At 46.5% G+C, this 22,943-nt stretch overlaps 1 protein-coding gene across 3 annotated transcripts; it reads left to right on the top strand.

The window, feature by feature from the left end:
• The first annotated feature begins 336 nt into the window (after positions 1–336).
• LOC142499820 (uncharacterized) lies at positions 337–21,392 on the top strand. 3 transcript variants are annotated; one of them, XM_075609720.1, is made up of 8 exons: positions 337–458; positions 1,071–1,142; positions 2,401–2,492; positions 3,054–3,200; positions 4,646–4,815; positions 6,178–6,309; positions 19,013–19,124; positions 20,021–21,392. In XM_075609720.1, the coding sequence occupies exons 1-7, from the start codon at positions 432–434 to the stop codon at positions 19,048–19,050; spliced, it is 678 nt and encodes a 225-aa protein (XP_075465835.1). In that variant the 5' UTR covers positions 337–431; the 3' UTR covers positions 19,051–19,124; positions 20,021–21,392. The 3 variants fall into 3 exon arrangements, with proteins under 3 accessions (XP_075465835.1, XP_075465833.1, XP_075465834.1); XM_075609718.1 differs by having other exon boundaries at positions 3,051–3,200; XM_075609719.1 differs by lacking the exon at positions 20,021–21,392 and adding an exon at positions 19,567–20,014 and having other exon boundaries at positions 3,051–3,200.
• Positions 21,393–22,943: the final 1,551 nt, after the last annotated feature.

Genomic DNA, 22,943 nt, shown 5'->3' with positions numbered 1-22,943 from the left:
CACATGCAGGTGACACCTTCCAGGGTTATGGAGTGATATAATCCTGGATCAACAACTGTGTGTGTGTCGGGCCCGGGGTGTCACGGTGTTGTGATCTTACTTATACAATTTAGGACTGGGAAGTTTTAGAAATCTTCATTTTATCCTACATTAAAGATCCCCACATAAAGCTGTTCCCTGCAGGGAGGGTTAATTGGGCTGGGTTGTTGCTGAACCTCATGTTCTGTAACAGAGTAGCGACATTCATGATGACAAGAGCCCTGGGTAACCATGGAACCGCTGGGGTCCTCCCAGTGCGCCGCTCTAGCCATAGTGAACGCTTTGGGTCTCTATGGAAACGTCCCGTCCTTTCCGGTACTTTGCTGTCTATGGTTGGCGAACCCGGAAATGACGACGCACTTGTTTGAAAACCTACCCGCGCTGCCAGGGGAATGAGAGGCCCCGAGCGGTGGCGGGAGGTTTGTTATGATTGAGGGCGCGGGGAAATGATACAGGCCAAGGCACACTCATATGGGCCTGTGAGGTGGGAGGGTCACTCATAGGGAGGCAGTGTCACCTGTCGGGTGGGAGAGTCACTCGTAGGGAGGCAGTGTCACCTGTCAGGTGGGAGAGCCACTCGTAGGGAGACAGTGTCACCTGTCAGGTGGGAGAGTCACTCGTAGGGAAGCAGTGTCACCTGTCAGGTGGGAGAGTCACTCGTAGGGAGGCAGTGTCACCTGTCAGGTGGGAGAGTCACTCGTAGGGAGGCAGTGTCACCTGTCAGATGGAGAGTCACTCGGGGGGGGTCACTTCTGATTGGGAAATACCAATTTATTCAAGGGTTTGACATAGGGAGGCACTGTCACTCGTTTTTAGTGTGTGTCACTTGTAGGGAGCATGCATCACTCATGTGGAGTGAGTGTCACTCTTTAGGAGGCTGTGGTACTTGTCTGGAAGGAATGTTACTCAGTGAAGTTGTCATGATCCTAGGAGGAGTCTAACCAACGGAGCGGACATACCTGTATGCTACAAATTGTTTCATGAATAACCCTGATGCCTAATACATTTTCTGTTTTCTGTTATCATTTCAGATGGATATCATACGGCAGGTTTTAGCAGGATTGGAACAAAATCTGATTTCCTACACCACCTCAGAGCTTGAAGTATGTTCTCTCTGTTAAACATGCTAGAGTTGTACCTGGGTATTTCAGATGTTGAGCATGATGTTTGAGGAGTATTATCCTGAATTGGTAATGGTGTTGCAGTGCTCATGTGATATCAAGTAACTTAGAGGAAATCTGATTGTTATATTTAAACTGTGGGTTTATGAAACTAAGTTCTAAAACGATGCTGGTAACTTGCATCTGCTAAATTATACTGAAAGAAAAGTTTAATTTGGCCTCCATGTGACGGACAGCTGGGTTTTGTGAGGATTCTGGATTTGTATTAAGATAATGATAAAATATACATTTTTGTTTTTGAGACATTGGAAAATATTGAGGCTTTTCATTGCTTGGCTTCAGATCTCTTATTACTCTATTTGCACCTGGACTAGTGCAGCAAACACGAGAATGGAGCATTAGCAGTCATAGTGCCATGTATGCTCTTCCAAGTTAGGCTGAGTCCCGGTGGTCCCGGTCGCGCATGCCTCACACCACAGCCTTCTATGGGGCAGGCCCCAGTGGCTGTGTGTGGGCGCGGAAAGCGCTGTGACGCGTATGCTAGCAGGGAAGACAAGAATTTTGCCTTGCCACGACGCGGTCACGTAGCCGGCACGCAGCCAATGGCAGGCTAGATATGCCCATCATGGATTTTTTTTTTGGGGGGGGGGCGCTGGCGATTGCAGAGGTCCCGTACTCTACCCCAAGGCATTTAAATTAAATGCCAGGGGACCACGTGAAGCCTCTGCAACATCTACTTACCGAGATTCAGCCGGCTTCACGACTGTTGTCATGGCAATGTGACGTCACACCGAGGTAAGGGGTGGCACGAGAACGGAGGAGAGCAGACAGGGGGGGCGCAGCAACAAAAGTTTGCGTACCCCTGCCCTAGAGCTCCCCTACAGACTGCCGATCACGGCTGTAGACTGTGCACGTGCCGCCAGGGAGGACTGGGGCCGTAGCCTAATATATACCTTTACATTCACACGGTGACTGTGTAACTTATTATTCAGAATTAAAACGTCATTTCAAATGTACACACATTGACTTATTGCAGGAGTGGGCAACTCCAGTCCTAAAGGGCCACCAACAGGTCAGGCTTTCAGGATGTCCCTGCTTCAGCACAGGTGGCTCAGTCACTGATTGAGCCACCTGTGCTGAAGCAGGGATATCCTGAAAACAGACCTGTTGGTGACCCTTGAGGACTGGAGTTGACCACCCCATGCCTTATTGTAACCCATCACTTTTCTTTTGTCTCCAGGAGGTTGTGCAGCTCTTGTCTGATCAAGTCCAAGCAGACAGGGAGCAGCTAGGAAAAACAAAGGCCGAGTTACTGAAACTGAAGACCGAGAGGTACTGTGTGACCAAACAAATAAAATGCTGTGGCACATATGTAGTATTACACGGCATTAATGTATGTAGGTACTATTTTGATCATTTAAACCAACAATGATCTTTTGAAATAAGTTCTCCAGCTAAGGACAAATCTGAACTTCTAATTCAAACTCGGCACTGGTTGCTAATACTAGGTTGGTATTTAAGGTTAAAATGTAATAGCTCATTTACCAAGGAGTTCATTTAGAGACACCTTAAATCATTGGTTTTTTTTTTTAACTTTTTTATTTGGTTAAGGAACCCTATAATTATATTGAGAAATTTTGTGGAACCCCAACCCTCTCTAATAGCGCCTCTGAGACCAGATGCATTGTAAAGAACCCCAACCATCTCTAATAGCGTGTCTGAGAACAGATGTACTGTAAAGTCTTCTGTATTTGGTACAATTTTCTAACAACCTAAAAATTAGGGATGCCCGGGTAATCCAACGGTTCCTAGGAACCCCTTTTAAAAAACACTGCCTTAGACTGTGGTAACTTCGCAGAAACAGAGTATTCCCTGGCTTGTTTTCTTCAGCAGCTCGGAAAGAGAGTTCTACATCTCTCTGGTGGCTCACACTGCAGATCTGGATCGAGTGCTGTCTGGGGAAGCCAAGACACAAGTGCAGCTCCACGCTGTATCGCAGGAGCTGGAAACATTGCTAGCAGGTTCAGATCCAGATTCCAGGTATCAGCAGTTTTTTTGGCATATTAACGTGTCTCTTATATGCTGGTGTTATTCTGTGTCAAGGGTTTTAGCAATGTGTTGCTGACCCCTCTCCAATGTTGAAGGTATTACAGCCAAAGGGCAGTAAAGGCTAATAGAAAGGGGTAATTGTGACTTAGGATTGACCTTTAATGCATTGATCGGGGTCCAATCACTTCTGTATTTGTATAATGCTGAAAAGTGAGCCCATTTTTATTGTAGTTTTTGCACAGTACATTAAGTGCACATTATTCTGATCAGTGTCTTGCACAAATCCTGGGCGTGCTAAAGGCATGATGAAGCCGTTATACATACCCGGGGCCAAACGTCACAGGGGTTTTCGTCTACCGAAGCAGGTGATATTTCCCTAAATCAAAATTGAGAAACTGTAAGACTGGTACTACATGATATGATATATTATTACATTATGTACGATATATTATCTGATATTCAGCCTTCGTCATCGGACAACAAGAAAATATTTTTTCCTTCTGGTATTTTCTCCCCACAAGATGGCGATAGGGAGCAAAAGGAATTGCTGCTAGTCTGTCTGTCAGTTAGCTAGTAAGTGCTGTACCTTTCTGCAGTGCATCAGTACCGTGTATTCTGGCTAAGTGCATGCGCACGCGCGACGGAGGCCATGGCATTGCGCGTGCCTGCTGCAGAGGCAATCTGTGGCCTGTGGCATTACTATGCTGTGAGCGACGGGGAGGCGTTGCCGGTGCGTCGTCATTGGCTGAACCGCCCATATGACGCGGTCGCCGCACCAAAACACCAAAAATTCATCTTCTGGAAATGCTGCCGCGCCGTCACACCTCATCGCGCAGTATGGACGGCCTCATAGATGAGCCGTCTTGTTGGCGCCGCGCATGCCGCCACGATCACCTAAGCCTGCATTCAATCTTAAACTCTGCTGGGAAAAGAAAAAAGTTACACGAACACCATATTTTTATTTTACATGATATCGTTCTAGAGTATCATAGACTGAGCCTATTCATGCATGGATCGTTGTCTTATGTTTATTCGTGTACAACTATCTGCAGCTCCCAAGATATAATTGTGACGGTAGGGGCAATGAGGCTCTTGTAATAAAGGTTAAGCCCAATCATTGCCCATATCCGTCTGGATGGATCTACAGGATGTCCCTGTAAATCCGTCCTTCCGTGGCTCATCTGGAATATATATATATATATCTATCAATAGCTACCAGTTATTTTGTGCTATGCTAAGACAGTTGGAAGTATACGTAGCCTAAAACGACACATTCAACTGCAGCAGAATGGGTAATAAAGGAAAAGATACAGTATGTGTACTGTAAAATAAGTGTCTGTGAAATGTATGCTTGCTATCTCTAATAATACATCTGGCTAATCTAGTATCCTGTAGAATATTTGGTGTATCCAAACCTTTGCCTGTTACCTTTACAGAGAGGCTGTTGGTGACACTAGATTGGAGCAGCAGGATGTGGATGCAGACACTGCCATAGCCTTCTACAACCAGAAGGAATCCCAGCTTTTAGAGGAAAGAGAGAGACTCCAGGAGCTGCTGCAGACAGCACACACAGCCCTAGCAAAGGCTCAGCTCGAACATGACGAAGGTGAGGCTCATGAACGATCATGTGGCAGAGATGTAGGAAAGCTCCAATTATGGTAATAAGTATACCAGTCTTTGTAAGCAAAGCCACACTGGTTATCCAGATCATAATAATAACAAAGCTAAATTGGATACAAACTGTCATGCAATACCAGTTGATTTTGAATAATCAATCTGTAACACCTTTGCTGTTGCAAGGTGCTGAATCGTATTGCCGAAGGGTTAAGCAGATGCTTTAACTGTATGCTGTAAACCTTTAAAACAGGGATGGCCAACTCCAGTCCTCAAGGGTTACCAACAGGTCAGGTATTGGGGATATCCCTGCTTCAGCACAGGTGGCTAAGTTATTATGATTGAGCCACCTATGCTGAAGCATGGATATGCTCACAAACTGTCCAGCTTGCGGCCCTTGAGGACGAGTTAACCACGCTCGATTTTAAAACGTAGCATCAGACATGTCCTCTTCCCCACTTCTTTACCTCCTGTTAAACACGGCACTACTGAGGGAAACGCTGGGTCTTTTGCTGTGTTAAGATGAGCAGAATTAAAGGGTTATTCAGGACCCTCAATACGCTCTCCAAATCTCCCGAGGTCACGAATGACATCAATCCATTCTGGTCGCCTCGGGTCTGTCCCGACTTCTGAGGCAGAGCCACATGTATGTGCCTAAATCACTTTTGTTTAACATTTTTTCAATTGTATATACATCTAACATTTAGAAAGTACATTCCAAATAGCATGTATCCTGCTGATATTTCCCTTCTGTCTTGCGCTATACCAGGGGTGCGCAAATTTTTCAGTTCGCGCCCCCCTGTGTGCACTTCCCCCCCCCCCCCCCCCCCCTCCTTACCTGCTCCCAGGTTTTGTCGACGTCATATGACATCACAACATCATGTGATGTCACGTTGTTCATGGTAACGCATTGCCATTTGACCCCGCAGCGTCATGGCGACGCGTCGTCGAAGAGCAGGTACGAGAAGTTGCAGAGGACTCACGCCTCCCCCAGCATTTAATTTAAATGCCTTGGGGAAGAGCGTGGGGCCTCTACAACCACCGCGTCCCCCCTTAGAAAATCCCACGCGCCCCCCAGTTTGCGCACCCCTGCGCTATACCATAACAATTCACAGGTAGCTGCAAAAATACAGCTATCAAAGCGGTACGATGGCAGCGGCAGGGAGCAACGGCGCTTTTTCATTCCTGAGCTACCGTTTTGTTTTTTAAGGAAATAAATCGTTTTTTAAATCTTTTCCATCACAGCACAATATTAGGCACAACGTAAGGATTTACCCTTGTTTGTTATCCAGGGGGGCGCCTTCCTGTTTTTAATGCGCATTGAACAATGTCCGATTCCTTTGCATCCCTGCAGCGGACGATGAGTTGCGGGACCTGCAGCGGGAGTGTTCGGGGTCTGGAACAGCCGGCTGCCCAGGACAGAGTGAGGATGACCAGCTGCTGGATGCCTGCATTAAAGAGATGGGATTGCTGCGTGTTCTACCAGGTAAGCAGCACAGTGTGACGCCAAGCTGTAACAATAAGCACAGGCTTTATAAAGAAGTGGGGAAAGCTGCAGATCAAAACAACACTGCCATTGTGGAGTTTCAGTAGCACTATAATATATAGGTTTGAGTATTTGAGTGATGCTAATGGATGCATAACATTTTTTTTGTCCAGGAGTGACCTGTGGAGCTGCTCCAGCAGCAAAATGCAGAATCAATGTAGGCGCCTCCTAAAACAGGGGTGCTCAACCCCAGTCCTCAAACCTTCCCAATAGGTCAGGTTTTAAGGACACCTGTGCTGAAGCTGGGATATCCTGGAAACCTGACCTGTTTAAGGGGCTTGAGCCCCCTGTCCTAGAGCCTTGGAGTTGAGCATCCCTGTCCTAGAGCCTTATCTGGGCACTGCGAGATCAGGGGAGATTCCTTAATCTCCATTACAGGTTATCGCACCTTAGTCCCGCATTAACTGCCATTCAAGTCCATGGCAGTTAATGTGTGATCACGAGGGCGATAGCCCCATATCGGAAGTTCGTGAATCCCGGCGATGGTGATATTTATGCATGCGCCCAAGAGATTCTGGGGAAGGGCAAGGTGTCATTTATAAGAATCACATAGGGCTAGATGTACGGATCCCATCGATGGGAGGATTCCAGAACATGAATGTGGAGGAGGGGGAAAGATGTATTTGTCTGCGATCCAAAACGAAGCATTTCTATGTTTGAGCGAGATGCCTAATATGCATCTTGTAACAGGCTTGTTAATAATAATAATAATATTAATAACTTTATTTCATATAGCACTGTAAGAATTCCAGTTCAGTTACATTATTATATTGTAATTAGGTTTGAATCCGGTGTCTAAAATCAGGATGCTGTGCATGATATTATGATTTGCAATGATTCTTTTCTATACATATTATATCGCACATATGATATAATATAATATGTAATGGTGATGAATGGAATTTTCCGGTAGATTCAGTCACATTAGGATGGAATTGCAGCTGTGTTGGATTGTCGGAGCAAGGGGGGCCCTGTGCGTGACATTTGAGTGACCATAGACAGCGATGGTTCAAGCTGATGCAATCGTAATAGGCTACGGCATCATGTTGGAATAACAGGCGTTCTAAGATCTTTCTAGAAGACATGCCATATTTGGTGATATACTTGTATGGAGGCTGGGCAGCGTCTTATCAGATATGACATCAGTTTTGAGCTATAGGACCTTATCTGGTAATAGAATTAGTTGTAGCAAGGGATGACTAAGGCTACGGCCCCACTGCCTGCACTGCACGCGTGTCTGCCATGCTGGCGGCTCGTGCAGCTAAGTCACCTGGTCTGCAGTGAGCTGCAGGGGGAAAGACAAGGGGGGGGGGGAGTGACGGGGGCGCGGCCGTGACGTCACCCGGCAGGTTCGCCTTAATTGGCTGAACCGCCGGGGGCGTGGCCTAGCCCCCCGTCGCGAGTCATGATCTCAATTCTCTTGAGAGCAGGAGAAACTGTCGGCGCAGCGTGGCGCCCCCCCCCTTCGCAGCGGGCCCCGCCCCATTGTGGGGCGGCTCTTGTTACTGCAGCGTCCGCCACAGCGGGCGCTGCAGTAGCCAGCGGAGACGAGGGGTTGGGTAATTTTGATAAATATCCAGTTGTGCTTAGCTAGTTAGGTGAGAAAAGGATTACCCCGAAAGATGGGAGATTCCACTTAAGAACAGAATAATATGCAACCATCTTTGAAGATGTCATAAATTATTTTGTACTATTTTTGTATGTGAGCATCTTTAAAACGTTTCTTTTTATGTGCTAAAACCAGAATGCTGAGTACTGTTATGCTGGAGTCATTATGAAAGGAACACAATGGACATTTTACAATCACTTTTCTCCCAATGGGACTGAAAGCGCTTCGCCATTACGTCGCGGGACGTTTCCCGCTACTTTAGCGGAGCACAACGGCCCGCGGGGAATTGGCTAATCAACGGCCCAGCGAATCTCAAGATGGCGCGGCCACACGTGCGACGCCCGATAGAGAAAAGGAGCAGATGCCCGCGAGCACAGAGGGGAACGAACTCACAAAACAATACATGGAAGATCTGTTCCTTAAAATGCGCCTATCCTTTCAAGAAGATTTGAAAAAGGCTGTTAGTGGGCTCATGCTTGAAATAGACACCCTAACTCAAAGAACGACGGACCTAGAAACCAAAATGGACGAGGCCCTCCAACTACAAGCTGCAGCCGACGATGAGTTAATTCGGCTAGGTCATGAAGTGAACTACCTAAAAGATGGTCTAGAAGATCAAGAAAACAGAGATAGAAGGCAGAACGTGAGAATCAGAAATATATCCCTGAAGCCATCACACCCGAAAATCTACACCAATACGTCGCCAGTCTCTTGACCTCGATTGTCCCAGGCCTCCAGGATCGGGAGATTGACATCAACCGTGCTCATCGAGCCCTAGGTCTGAAGATTCTAAGAGAAGAAGGGATGTCATAGTACGGCTACACCACTACTCAACTAAGGACAACATTTATGTCGGCCTGCAGGGAAAAGGGCGATATTCCATTTGTGAATGAGTCCCTACAAATTTTCAACGACCTATCCAGAGTAATGATAGTCAGAAGGCGTGAGCTCAGACCCCTAACAGTGCTCCTAAAAGACAGGCATTGGATACAGGTGGGAGTTCCCATTTGTTACGACTGTGCTCGCCACAAACCGGGGCCGGACCGCGGGGCTGAGGTTGGGTTATGAAATCACCGACCTTAGACCACGCAGAGTGGTCCGGAGTGCGAAGTTCATAATCAAACAGGCCGGGTTCAGGACTGGAGAGGTCAGCGTAGTCGTTGGACGAGCCAAAGTCGGGGGAGGAGAAGACAGGACCGTCGATGGCCGAACCAGGGTCAGGATAGAAGACATCCGGGTAGTCGTAGCAAGGAATCGGCAACAGGAAATTAAGCAGGTCCTCCTGCTTCAGCATAGTAGCTGCGGGGCGGGAGCGGAGTCTGCGCGAGTGGCGTCTGCGGCCCATGGTACCGGTCTCAGCGAGGAGAAGGCTGACCAAAGTTCAGCAGAGAGAAGGCTGACCGGAGAGGGCACACCGCCAAGCAGCACTGGAAAACCAATGCTTCAGTGCGAAGTTTAAGCTGGCCTCTGCGAAGGGAGAAAGAGCAGCAGGCCACGGGGTCAAAACAGCAACCTCTGCAAGAGGAGTATGCAGCAGGTTGCAGGGTCCAGGCTCGCAGGTAGCAGGGTCCAGGCTCTTTGAGAAGAGAGGAAACCAGGCCTCAGCGAAGTAGCTGCAGGCTACGAGGAAACAGGAACGAGTACAACGAACTGGAACAATAAACAGAGATTAGTAATGAGGTAACAAGCCAGAAGGCTTGTGGCAAAACACAGGAAACATCCAAGAAGGATTATGCTCGGCAGAGAAGCACTGTGGGAATGCAGTATTTAAAGGCCAGCAGGCCAATCCCAGGAGGAGGGTGTGAGGGCACTGCTCCAATGACTGAGTACAAGGCTGGGTTGCAGTGATAGCCCGCACAGCTGCTGTTGATTGCAAAGAGGGAATTTAGTGAGAACAGCAGCACCCTGCAAGGCTACGAGAAAAGCCAGGAGTGGATTCCTCACACTATTTAAGTTAATCGTAATACAAAACAGCCCTTATCCATCAAGTACCCAGAAGAAATCAACCTGTTCCTCAGATCTTGGGTATTTCAGCCCCTGATCACCAGCAAGAACCCTCGAGGACCCAAGGTACCGACCACAACACAGGTCCCCCACGGGCCTCAGAAAGACTGGCGGGCTAAAAATCCTCAAGTGTGGGTGAGTAAAGATCCAGAGCTCCATTTGCTGCGAGGTGTTCCCTCCCTGTCTGTCAATGCCGTCTAGAGGCCCCCACCAGACGACCCACCTGCACATAGCTTATTGCGTCCTTCACACTACCCTACCCCCGCGGCCCATCAAACTCAGAGAACTGTGTCACCTACCTGACCTTGAGGGCCCCCGCCGGGCCCATTGGGCGGGTGTTTCCTTTCGGCTGTCCCCGACCCCTGCCCTGCATGGAGGTGGGAATTGGAGTGGAACCAGGATGGATTCGGGCCCTGTTGCGGACCTGGTCGGGAGCCCGCAGGACAACATAGCAACCGGCCTCCCCAGATGTCCGGTGGACTTCTGCACCTGAGAAGACGGGGGGCCGGATGAGTGGGATCACCCGCCTTACCTGGGGGGTTGCAAATAAGCAAGAGGAAACGATGGGGCCGACGAGCACACATACATGCTCCTTGGGGAGCTCCATGATTTTACTAGCGGCCGATCTAGGTCCCGACCATTACGGCAGGGGAGGCTGACCCTGCGGTCTCCGTGGGGAGAAGTGCTTGGGGTGGGTATTTTTCCTTTATTGTGGTGGTGGGGGGAGAGTTGGTGGGGTCATTCCTGACGTGAAGATTTATTCCTGGAATACATGGAGACTTTAACCCTTTGCGGTCCAATTCATTTTCATTAAGTGCGCCAGTAGGTCTAATTTAATTTTCGGGGGGGAAAAAAACACATACAGCTTTTTTTGGGTTTGGTTTTTTTTGGGTTTTTTCAGCGCACACTCACAGCACACTGTGCACACGACACGCGCTGCCCACACTTCGCACACTACACTCGGGCGCGCACTGCACACTCGCTGCACGCGCGCACCTGCTGCGCACACTCGCTGCGCACGCGCACACGCTGCGCGCACACTCACTGCACGCGCACGCGCACACTCACTGCGCGCGCACACACACTGCACACTCACACCACACACACCACACTCACAGACCCCTACTCCCCTTCCTCCCATCCTCCGGTGTCCGCCGGTTTCGGGGGGTCGGCGCAGGGCTGGGGGGGTGGGTAGATCGGCGCAGGGCTGGGGGGGTGGGCAGATCGGCGCAGGGCTGGGGGGGTGGTCAGATCGGCGGTGGGCGGAGCGGCGCAGGGCTTTGGGGGTGGGCGGAGCGGCGCAGGGCTTCGGGAGTGGACGCATCGGAGCTGGGGGGGACGGATCGACGTAGGGGGGGACGCATCGGCGCATCAGTGCAGTGCAAGGGGGATGTGCTGCGGGCTCCACACTCCACAGCTTTCCTCCCTCCTCCCTCCACCCGGTCCGACATTGGACCGCAAGTGGCAAATATTAGTGTCGGATATACTCCGACATTCGTCCGGAAAGGGTTAAGCAAGCGGCTTGGCCCGTCATGAGATCAGCCCTTATATGTCAACCGCAGGTTCGTCTGGTTAGTTAGACACGTAAGCGATTGATTAGATGAGGTACTGTTGGATCAGAGAAGACTAAATGTTCTGGAGTAGAGGAACGCCGGGGCAGGCATGGAGAAAACACTGAATTGGTAGCAATTTATTTTCCTCTGAGCGGGATCTGTGGGGGTATGTTGAATCCCCCCCCCTGTCAATCAGTTCGTGTCTCACCCAGATTGAATTAGTAGATGCAGTCAAATCACTGAAGCAGCAAAATCCCCAGGCCCTGACAGGCTTTCAAATATATATACTATTAAAAAATTCTAGCAATTCTCTCCCCTTTTATGCTGGAACTGTTTAACTCCTTTCTAGAGGGTGAACCGATTCCAGCCTCAATGGCCGCTGCAAATTTAGCTAGAATACACAAAGAGGGCTGAGATCCACTTCAATGTGGCAGCTACCGCCCGATCTCATTTCTTAATACAGATCTTAAAATCTACAGTAAGATTCTCGCGAACAGGCTTAATCCCATATTACCGAGATTGATCCATATAGATCAGGTTGGATTTATTTCGGGTAGACAGGCCTCCAGACAACACCCAGAAGATAATTGATATTATAGAGCATGTGCATCTCACCGGGACCAAGCCTATCCTGTTGAGCCCAGATGCCGAAAAAGCATTCGACAAGATAGACTGGTTGTTTTTAGACAGAACAATGCAAGGATTCGTATTTGGGGGCCCTTACCTGGAGGGCGTCAGAGCTCTGTATCAGAATCCTACAGCCTCGGTCAAACTTCCAGGAAACAACCTGGACTCAATCAAAATTAAAAACGGCACGAGGCAGGGCAGCCCCCTATCCCCCCTTCTTTTTGCCCTGTCAATCGAACCTTTAACCTCAAAAATCAGAAGCGATTCAAATATTCAGGGAGTTAGCATACGTAAAACAGATTATAAAGTCTCCTTATTTGTGGACAATATTATTCTAACGTTATCCAATCCCCAAACATCCCTGCCCAATCTCCAGTGTCTTTTAACGGAATTTGGCAAAATATCGGGATATAAAATTAATAACGATAAATCAGAAGCTCTGAATTTGACCCTCCCATCCCAGGAAATTAAACTACAATTGAACTTCAAATACAACTGGAATTCCTCCCATATTAAATATCTGGGAGTTAAAATTGCCAGATACTATGGCTCTCTTTTTCACTGTAATTACCCCCCTCTATTTGACAAGATCAAGAAAGATCTGCATGTGTGGAATAAGTGCCAGATGTCCTGGATCGGGAGGATTATATCGGTCAAGATGAATATACTACCTAGACTGTTATATTATTTTCAGACCCTTCCGGTCTTAATACCGATCTTGGAGTTAAAAAATCTGCAAAGTAAAATATTCCAATTCATTTGGCTGGGCAAAATACCTTGTTTCAGCCCAGTTGCGGCAGGTTGTGTTTTGGAACGCTGACCCGAGGCTGTTTTGCTGGCTGGCTAGATATCGAATCCCACTATTCGAGGGCTACCTCACTAGCATTGGCTCTATGGTCCCCCGGGAGGCTGATATCAAAATGTTCAAATTGGGCCCGATGAGATGCACATGGAATATCTGGAGCAAAACAAAAATACAAACTCACCTCTCCTTTGTTTCAACTCATCCCCCTCTTTAATAACCCACACTTCCCCCAGGCTCTGAGCCTAAGCAATTTGATCAATTCCAAACTAAAAACATCAGAACAATAGCGGACCTTCTGAACAAAGGGAAGCTCCTTTGCTTCCAAGAACTCTGTAGTAAATATGAGGCTCCAGATCTCCACTTATTTAAATATCTTCAATTAAGACATTTCCTACATAAATTATCCCGGAACCTCACCTTCCCTGAAATGTCAAGTTTTGAATCATACTGTCAAAGGGGAATCTATCAGAAGGGAGTAATTACGAGAATATACCTTGGAAATAGAGGCATCAATAAATACCCCAGATCATAAATATATGCTCAAATGGGCTGAAGATTTAAACATAACTATTGATAGAGATGACTGGAAGGACATCTTGGAGTACGCAGCCAAAACCTCAATCTGCACCATGACAAAAGAATATATATATCAATTACTATTCCACTGGTATCTGACACCAGATAGGCTGAGACAGATCTATCCGGAGGTCCCTGATTTGGAGTGGTTGTGGACAGAAGGGGGATATGACTCGCATATGGTGGACCTGCCCCGCCATACAAAAATGTTGGCTTATGGTTCAGGAGATAATTAGGGACACAACGGAAATGGCAATCCCTGTAGACCCCTTAATATATCTATTGGCAAAACCAGTTGAGGGTATGTCATCCCCTGAGAAGGCTGATTTTGTTTATATTAATGGCAGCTAAGTGCTCGATAGCGGCTGCCTGGAGAAAACTTGCCCCCCCCCTCCCCTCCAGACGTACAGTAGAGAAGCGAATAAATTAAGTTATGACCACGGAGACATTGACCACCTTTCTGAAATGGTCTACTGATAATTTCTACAGAACATGGGAACCATGGCTTGAAAAGTAAGAGGTGAGAGAGACCTAAGTACCTAATCAACCGGATGGATCAGATCCAGAAGCGCTAGATAAGGCCTAGGACATAGTAAAATCAGCGTCGCTGAGCCGCGCTGAACAGATGCACAAAGCCCCTGCATCTGTAATCAGCGCGGCTATAGTTTCTCCATCCGCATGCGTGCTGATGCGTGTGGAGGCTGAGAAAATCAGAAGAGACAGGAGAGTTTGAAATTTTGCTGCTTGGGGGAGCGGAGGAGCGGTCACGTGACCGCTCCCATCCAATGGGGCTGCAGCCTTTTTTTTTTTCTACTGTCGGTGAGATAGCAGAGCCACCAGACCAGACAGAGTAGAGGCAGCACAGAGGTATGTGTGTGTGTGTGTGATGTATGTGTGTGATGTATGTGTGTGAATATATTTATCAAAGTTGCACAATGTTAATAAATAATGTATTCTCACAACATGTCTTTTTTTTAATTTTTAAAATATTATATAACACACACACACACACACACACACACACACACACAGGTTCCCCAGTGACACACAAACACACAGACCACTTCAAAGTGACACACACACTGACACCTACCAAGTGACACACACACACACACGGTGATACCCGCCTCCCAAGCGCGCTTGCTGTCTCCTCTGCCAGGACAGCAAAAAGCTCCTGGTTGAGCGAGCGGCAGCAAGCAACAGCGAGCAGCAGCACAAAAGTGTTTACTATGTCCCAGGACTAAGGGTTTTCCCTTTTCTATTAGCTCTAGTTGAACAAAACAAAATTGACCAGAATCGGCTAAGAGAACTCTGCAAGACTACCGTCTGTGCCGGGTGGTGGACTGGGTAGATAAGGGTTACTATCCTTGTCTCCCCTCCTCCCCCCTGCTTGCTCCCCCTCCCACCTTCCATGTTCGTTTTTACTTCATTTTTGTTGTTGTTGTCTGTCACCCCAAGTACAACTGTTATTCAGAAGCTATGCAATACTCTGCATTAGTCGAGATAGCCATGAGTCTAATAATTATCTATGTGCCACTCGGTAATTGGAACTTTTTGATTTATATCTAAAATGATGTTGTTCTGTTTGCGTGGACACTGTTAGCCGAATTTCTGCACCTGACTGCAGATGTATTTATTTTGTCAATATTCATATGGTGGAAAAAAAATCAATAAACATGTTTGAAACAAAAAATGAAAGTTGACCATGTGCGGGAATGTAAGATGTTAGTAGGCAAACGTCAGGAGGGAGACATTGCAGTAGGTAGTATGGCATGTAGGGTAAAGGGTGCTGTTTTTGAGAATAGGTGTGACAACTGCATGCTTAAAGGATGAGTTCAAGAGAGAAGGTGAGATGCCCAGGTGATTGAAGGCTTATCATTGTGACATTTGAAGTCCCTCCAGTAAAATAATGGGAGCGAATGAAAACCAGGATTCAAGTCTCAGAGGAATGTGGCGATAGAGGATATAAAAGTAGGCCGTTAGTAGATGACCGCCTCATGTAGAGAAAAATGGTAGAAAAGCTGGTCAGCATGTTCCTCGAAGGAAGAGAATGAAACAGATGGGGCATAGAGAGGAGCTGATATCTGCAGCCGGAAGAGAGGAGGAGACATACCCCACCACCTTGGGTATTGGGGCATGGGGTGAGAGAGAAAGAGACACCACAATAGGAGACAGTCTCCACAGCAGTCAGGTTTTCGGTAGAGCAAAGCGATGAACGGAGCGAGAGCAGAAGAGGTCTGTACAACAAGAGCCTTGTTAGTCAGTGAGCACAGGAGAAGGGAGTGACACTGGTGATAGGTATTGTTAGAAGGGTAAGCGCACTTTGCAGGGTGGCGGAGAGTAGGTGTGTCCTTTATTTGGAGATACCAGCAGCAGCAGCAAGGAAGCATGGTGGTGGAGGCAGAGGAGGTAAGTAGCTGGAATAGAGGTATGGAAATAATTGTGCGTGGGCACAGGCAAAGGGGGAGGGGAGTTTAGAGGCAGTGGGATTCAGGTGAGGGTGTGTTTGTTGAGTAGCACTGAAGGATATCCAGAGGCTTAATAAGTTAAATGGTGTTTCTGTTCTCCAACAATTGTCAGTTAAAGCTAAAATAATTAGTCCTCGTAGTTGTTGAGTGGGTGATCAAGCGTGAAAACCTGATGCTGATTTTCAATCCTTGTTCAAATCCAGTGTAAGTCCACAGGCACTTAAAATGTAGCACGGCTAATAGCGATAAATGTATCTACAGCTCAACCCCGTTATAGCATGATCCGCTACAATGCAGATCCGCTACAATGCAGATCCGCTTATAACGCTGGCTGAACATGGCTCCCGATTTTAGAACATCTTTTTTTATTTCCCCCAAAGCTTTATTGCTAACGGACACATGGACACCTCTCCATGTATTCCCCATAAGAATGTATGTAAGAATATTTCCCCTGTGGCACGACAGGGCTGGCTGGGGCTGCTTTGTATAAGTCCCAGAACATTTTTACGGAGTCCTCCTAGCAGAGCCTAATACAAACAAGTCAATTCATGGCTCAGCTTGTCTCCATGGCCAGACAGGACCAGGAGCCAAGAGAAACCAGAGGCACTGAAAGCTGATCTGATGGGAGTTGGGCGAGGGTAAGGCATGATTTCCAAACACACGCACATGCCCCTTACTCAGGACCCCGGCTTGGTGTATAGGTGGGCTTGTTATAGGCAGAACACAAGCCCCTGCACAGCTAGGACACTTCTCACGTCTAAATAGGTTTTTGTTACACACACACACACACACACACACACACACACACACACACACTCTCTCTCTCTCTCTCTCTCTCTCTCTCTCTCTCTCTCTCTCTCTCTCTCTCTCTCTCTCTCTCTCTCTCTCTCTCCTCTCTCTCCTCTCTCTCCTCTCTCTCCTCTCTCTCCTCTCTCTCCTCTCTCTCCTCTCTCTCCTCTCTCTCTCGATCCTACCTTCTGCATGCTGAATGTGGCTCTCACTTCTCCCCTGCCCTCCGGTGCAGATCCCGCCTGCCTGGGGAGGCTCTGCCGAGCTCTCATAGCACATCGGTGGGGTCTGATCCCCCGGGGGAATGAGCGCTTTCCTCCACTGTGCCAGAAGCCACAAGCAGGTCCCTGGAGGTAAGATGGCCACCTCACTGGCAACCCTCCCCCCCCCCTTTTCAGGCGCGTCTTCCCCGCCACTCTGGGACAGCTGGGAGAGTTATCCCAGCTCTCCGGCGGCCGCAGAACTACTGATCTCGGCAGCCATTTTTTTTTCTTTTTAACAATCTCCTTTATAACGCGATCGCATTATGTGGACCCCAAGCACCGCGTTATAACGGGGTTCAACTGTAGCTTCACAACATCACATGACAATAGAAAGGAGGATTTGGTGACTAATAAGTAGAGACCAAGTGAAACATTCCTGTATGAAGAATTGAATCGGAATCTGTAAGTCCAGATGTATGTACTGTAGATAACAAATAGAGTATGTGGAAGTTCTCCAGTTTTAGTCCATCGGCACATGAGTGGTTGGCAGTTTAAGGCATGATCTATGTACAAAGTGCTGTTTTATTTGAGGGAAATACAAGCAACATAATCTACTCTCCAAAGAGCTCTTATTAACGTGGTGCAGGGTGTTCTCAGTTATACATGAGGCCTGTGCTGGTTACAAACCAAACTGATGCACGCTAACCTCTTAAGTACCACAGTAGGGTGCAGCATTTTGCTTTGTGAGATATGCTGTGCTTATATTACTATATGTATTGTGACAGAGGTTCCAAGAACAGCAGGCTGTCCATAAAATTTAAATGTAACTTTGGTCCTACTCTGCACCTGTCCCTATGTCTGTTTTCATCTCCTGCTGGTCTCTGGCTCACCTGTTGTGCTCACCCCGAGGCCGTCTGCCTCTTTCCTGCTACACTCCAATCCTTCTAGTGCTGGAGTGGCCAACGCCAGTCCTCAAGGGACACCAACAGCTGAGGTTTGGGGGATCATTCACTGAGTCACCTTTTCTGAAGCAGGGATATCCTTAAAACCTGACCTGTTGGTGGCCCTTGAGGACTGGAGTTGGCCGCCCCTGTTCTAGTGCATCCGAGCTCTGAAATGTGAGTGTTTGCCAAGCTTGCTCTCTTAAAGCCACAAAGTAAAGTTTGCCGCTCCAAATAAGTATTTCAATAGCATGAACTAGAACAAGTAAACAGCCCTCTATGGTTTCTGCAGTTGGCACCACATACATAAATCTTTCTTTTAACTTCTTACTGTTTGGTGTGAGTAATCATAGATGTAAGAGATCAAGATCTTACATCTCCAAGTGTCATTATGTGAGTCATTTTATCACCTTAACCCATGAGCAATAGAATAAATTGTTGAAAGGCCTATTTCAGGTGCTGCTGCTACTCTGTCATAAATCTCCCTTATTAAATTGCTATTCCTGTGTCCGCATATGAATACGGTACTCACAGTTTGGAAGCCTGAATAGTAGACGGCCGTATTCAGAGGTGGTTCCCAGAAGCCGCAGGATCTCCTGTATAAATAAAAATGATTTGGAGTCCTCAAGCACTTAAAATAATACAGGAAAAGAGATATTTGCAAAAAGTGCAATGCTCCCATGTAAATTACATTTTTTCAGCAGCTTATTAGATGCAGCACACAGCAGAGAAAGTAGAATAAAGCATTGCTGAAACATGTCAGGCCAAATGGCTGTTTCTGAAGTCTCTTATCTAGTTTTGTCTGTTCAAGCATAAGCTGGAGTGGAGGGAAGCTCAGAACAAGACCTCATATAATGTTGTTATAACGTAGTTTAGTACAAGGAACGATGTAATATATATATTTTTTAAAAATGATGCCTATACAGTAGATCAATTCCCCAAAATGTATTCATGCCTAAAACGTCTCAAGAAAAACAATACATTTTTATACCACCAAGAATCCTAAACTTTATTTATTGTTGAGAGCTATTTGTTATTGTTTTGTTTTTTTCCCCCTTCTGTGTCCAGACAAGAGAGCTGGGAAATCTCTCTACAAATCTAAATAAACACACATTGTCAAGGAGCCCGCTGTGGCGCCAGAAGGAAGAGCCAAGATAGCCTCCCTTGAGTTTGACGCAATGTAAGTGCCTGCCATGTTGTTTCGAATTGCACTTGGAATCTGAGACGTGTGAATGTTTGTTTCAATGGGGAGTTTAAAAGTCAAAAACAAAATTTGGGACAAAGTTAATTTTATTAAAAGAAAAGCATTAAGAAGTTGGCTTAAGAAGATCGGTTTGGCAACATCAGAGGGGCTGCTGCAAGGCGATTTAAGAACCCCGGGTCCTTTCCGATCATCCTGTTGAAAGACATTTTTGTGAAATGCACCAATTGAAATGGGAACGTTTGGAGATCTAATTAATGGGCCATCCACAAACATGCTGGAAATGATGGGTATAGCTCTCAATTCTGATAACCTTTTTTTTTTTTATAGCGTTATCTGCTTTGATTTCCATAAGGGTTTATTGTATTACCTTGGTCTATGTTCAGTGAATAAGAAATAACTCTAACCTTTTTGCCACCAGGGGGCCAGCACACAGGTAGCGAAGAAGTTAAATCTAAATATACTCGCATGTTTAGCTTGTGGAAATTCCTGACGGGAGGAAAGCGCATGAATTCAGCCTGTTGCAGCTCATCTAGGGTGCGCTGGGTTTAGGAACGATGGCATGTTAGACTTGTACGGAAATAGTGATTTACTGGGTGTGGGACATAATGAGGCCTTGGGGCCTTAATCATGGTATGGTTTTAAGCCTCTTTCCATGCAAAGTTGCATGTCTTACTTTTTCATAGTAATCGGTTCATTTTATGCTACCCAGCCTCTCAACCCCTCTCCTTCAGACGCATCATTGCTTTGCTTTGTTGCTTTCCAACATCACACGCATTATAAATAACACCAAACTCTAATGGGAGCCACTGATTTTAATGCACTGTTCTGCAATCAACATGAGTTATGGACTGTAATTGTTCTTATCACTGCAGGTAAAGACCATGTAATATAGAAGGAGCTGCTTACAAAACTTCTCCACGTAAAATTTAAGTTCTCAAAGATCAAGGCACAGGGAAATCTCTGGACGACACCTTCATGAAATGTAGCAGTTTTCTTGGGACACGGTCTCTAAAACTTGTTCTAGTGTACAACATCTTATTGCAGTTGTCGTGGACAGTGAAATCCAGTACTTAATGGGATTCCACCAAGAAGAATCCAAAAATACAAGTTACTGCTAACATTAAGACCCAAATCCATTGTAAACGGACCAATTCAAATATCAGATCTACAGTCTCACTAATATTCTTTAATGTTGCACCACCACCATCACCACATTCTTACCTCTGGCCATATAATCATTGTAGCATCCTGCGGGACTAATCAGTGTGTGTGAATATCATTGAAGCCCAAGTCCGAATAAAGAAAATAAAAAAATAGCAACCCCGGGGAACCGGGTAGTGTAACTTCTTTGTATGCGGGGGGAGGAGGTGATGGTACATTGTATTTGATGGCTTATTGTGATGTGCTGCCATTTTTCTTTGCAAATCTGAGATTACATACAGCTACTGTATAGCACACACATATATTTGCCTACAATTAGAGTGAAGCCATTTATATAATTGGCTCTGGACAAGTTAATAATTATGATCATATCTACAGTACGTAAAGGGTGGTATTTAGAAATCATTAGCTATCTGATGCAAAAGTGATGGAGTGATCGTCACATCTGTCAATGTGTCCTTGGCCCTTTTACTAGTTATAGGGTTACAAGTAGCAGATGAGATGGGGTCATGGTGTCTAACAGTGCCGAGGCTCAGAACACCGACAAATTGGCCATTGCTGGCTCTATCCAGTAGATACTAGAAAGGTTTAGTTTGTTACATATCTAGGACATTACTTGGAAAACTCCAGGTCAATGTCCTCAGAAGTAAACACAGTGTTGATGGGTCCACTAGCCATCCCAAATCCCCTCTGTGAAGTATTACATGAACAAAAGGGCAAAGAGGTTAATTGCAATCTCAATGGGAAATGCTTTCAGCAACCCACACTGGTTCAATGCCAGGGTCAATTATTCACCAAGTTATCATAGCAGAGGAGGGAGGCAGAAACCCCTGAGGTGCAATCTTAACAAATATTGTCTTGACTTAAATCCAACTTATACATGCAGTACTAGTGATTGCCTATTGAAAGACTGTGAAAGACTGTGAAATAATTGTATAGTATTTGTACCTCCACCGCAAACGATGGCAGTTTTGCTGTAGTTCAGATACTGTGCATGGATTGTAATAAGTGAAACTTGACAGCACATTTGTGTTTTTTATGTTTGTTTTTAATAAAGGAACCCTGAGTATTCTTTATCATCCAGACGTTTTTGTTTTTATTTTCTTAATTTTCTCATTGGCCAAATAGATGTTAATGTTCATTTAGCAAAAACTATAGTTGCCTGTAAAGCAGGGGTTCTCAACTCCAGTCCTCAACACCCTCCAAACAGGTCAGGTTTTCAGGATATCCCATATTCAGTACAGGTGGGTCAATCGAAAGAGCCTGCTTCAGCACATGTGGCTAAATCAGTCCCTGCTTCAGCACAGTTGTCTCAACCAGTGGCTCAGTTGAAGACTGAGCCACTGATTGAGCCAACTGTGCTGAAGCAGGGATATCCCGAGAACCTGGCATGTTGGGGGTTCTTGAGGACGAGTTGACAACCATTATTGCCTTATAGACATCATCAAAAACAAACATGCTTATGGATTGCAACAGCGTAATAAAGAACAAGAAGAAACACATTACATCTTTTAAAATGACTTAATTACTAAAATAAAAAGGCGTATTATGGATTGCACTTCTAAATTGCGAATAATAAAGAAATTCAATTACTCTGATCTCTGTTGCAAAAGGACCATTCCAAAGTCTCTATATTTGTATCACAATGAAAAAGTGAAAGTTTGTTAGGAAAGTCATTATTGATTAAAAAAAAAAAATGAAAGCAATGACCAATATTTAAATAGTCGTCGCATTAAGTGAGCAAATCACACTATTTAGGACAGACAAATATTGGGAATAAGTCCCAATATTCTTTGATGTCCGATGTGGATTCTGGGATACGTTCGTGTGGGGGCCCAGCATGCATTCATTTGTTGAGCATCGAGCTTTGTTTGGGTTCTGGTGAGCTGAAATCTGGGGATCTTGATCTTCAATTCTCTTCTGCAATTTGCTCTCCGATGTTTTAGGCTGGGATTTTAGTGCCTGTGCGCGCACAGCCTGGCGCACTCCTGCTGCCCCAGCGATCTGTGAGTATAGCTGCAGGAGATTGGGGAGGTGTGGCCGTGACGTTGCGTTAGCGGTTCCCCATCATTGGCTGAACCACCTCACGTGACGCTGACGTCACGCAGCCAATGCTCGGAAAGAAATGTATTTGTCTTTCCAAAACGCAGTCGCGCGCACTATGGGCGCCTCCATTGGGTTTTTTTTATTTTGTCCCGGCACGCACACGCCGGCACTATAATCTCAGCCTTGGATTTGTGTTGACAAGTCTCCCATCCTGTTCTTGCATTGCGGTTTAATTTCCTCTAGGGAAGGGGTGCGCAAAGTTTTTGACCTGCGCCCGCCTGCCTCGCAGCCCCAGCGTTCGAGCCCCCTCCTACGACCCCATCATGTCACGTCACATGACCCCGCGGCGTAATTTGACGTGCATTGCCGTGGTGACACGTCACATGACCTTGCGGCATAAGGTTGACGCCATTATGACGTCTCGCAGAAGACCCGGCTGGCAGCAGGTAAGGGATGTTAGAGGCCTCACGCCTCCCCCAGCATTTCATTTAAATGCCTTGGGGAAGGGTGCGGGGCCTCTGTAACCGCCACACCCCCCAGTTTGCACACCCCAGCTCTAGCACACTTGCAGTCACTTATTTGGCAGTT

This window comes from Ascaphus truei, chromosome 7 (assembly GCF_040206685.1).
Source record: "Ascaphus truei isolate aAscTru1 chromosome 7, aAscTru1.hap1, whole genome shotgun sequence".
Lineage (NCBI taxonomy): Eukaryota > Metazoa > Chordata > Amphibia > Anura > Ascaphidae > Ascaphus > Ascaphus truei.
This window is presented reverse-complemented; position numbering and strand designations above follow the sequence as displayed.

What these genes read in the sequence shown, in the direction of transcription:
- LOC142499820 (XM_075609718.1), top strand. Translation starts at nt 432, where the DNA reads ATGAGAGGCCCCGAGCGGTGGCGGGAG. An exon ending in GCCCCGAGCGGTGGCGGGAG is followed by an intron (nt 459 to 1,070) that starts GTTTGTTATGAT and finishes TTATCATTTCAG; the next exon opens with ATGGATATCATACGGCAGGT. An exon ending in CTGAAACTGAAGACCGAGAG is followed by an intron (nt 2,493 to 3,050) that starts GTACTGTGTGAC and finishes TGTTTTCTTCAG; the next exon opens with CAGCTCGGAAAGAGAGTTCT.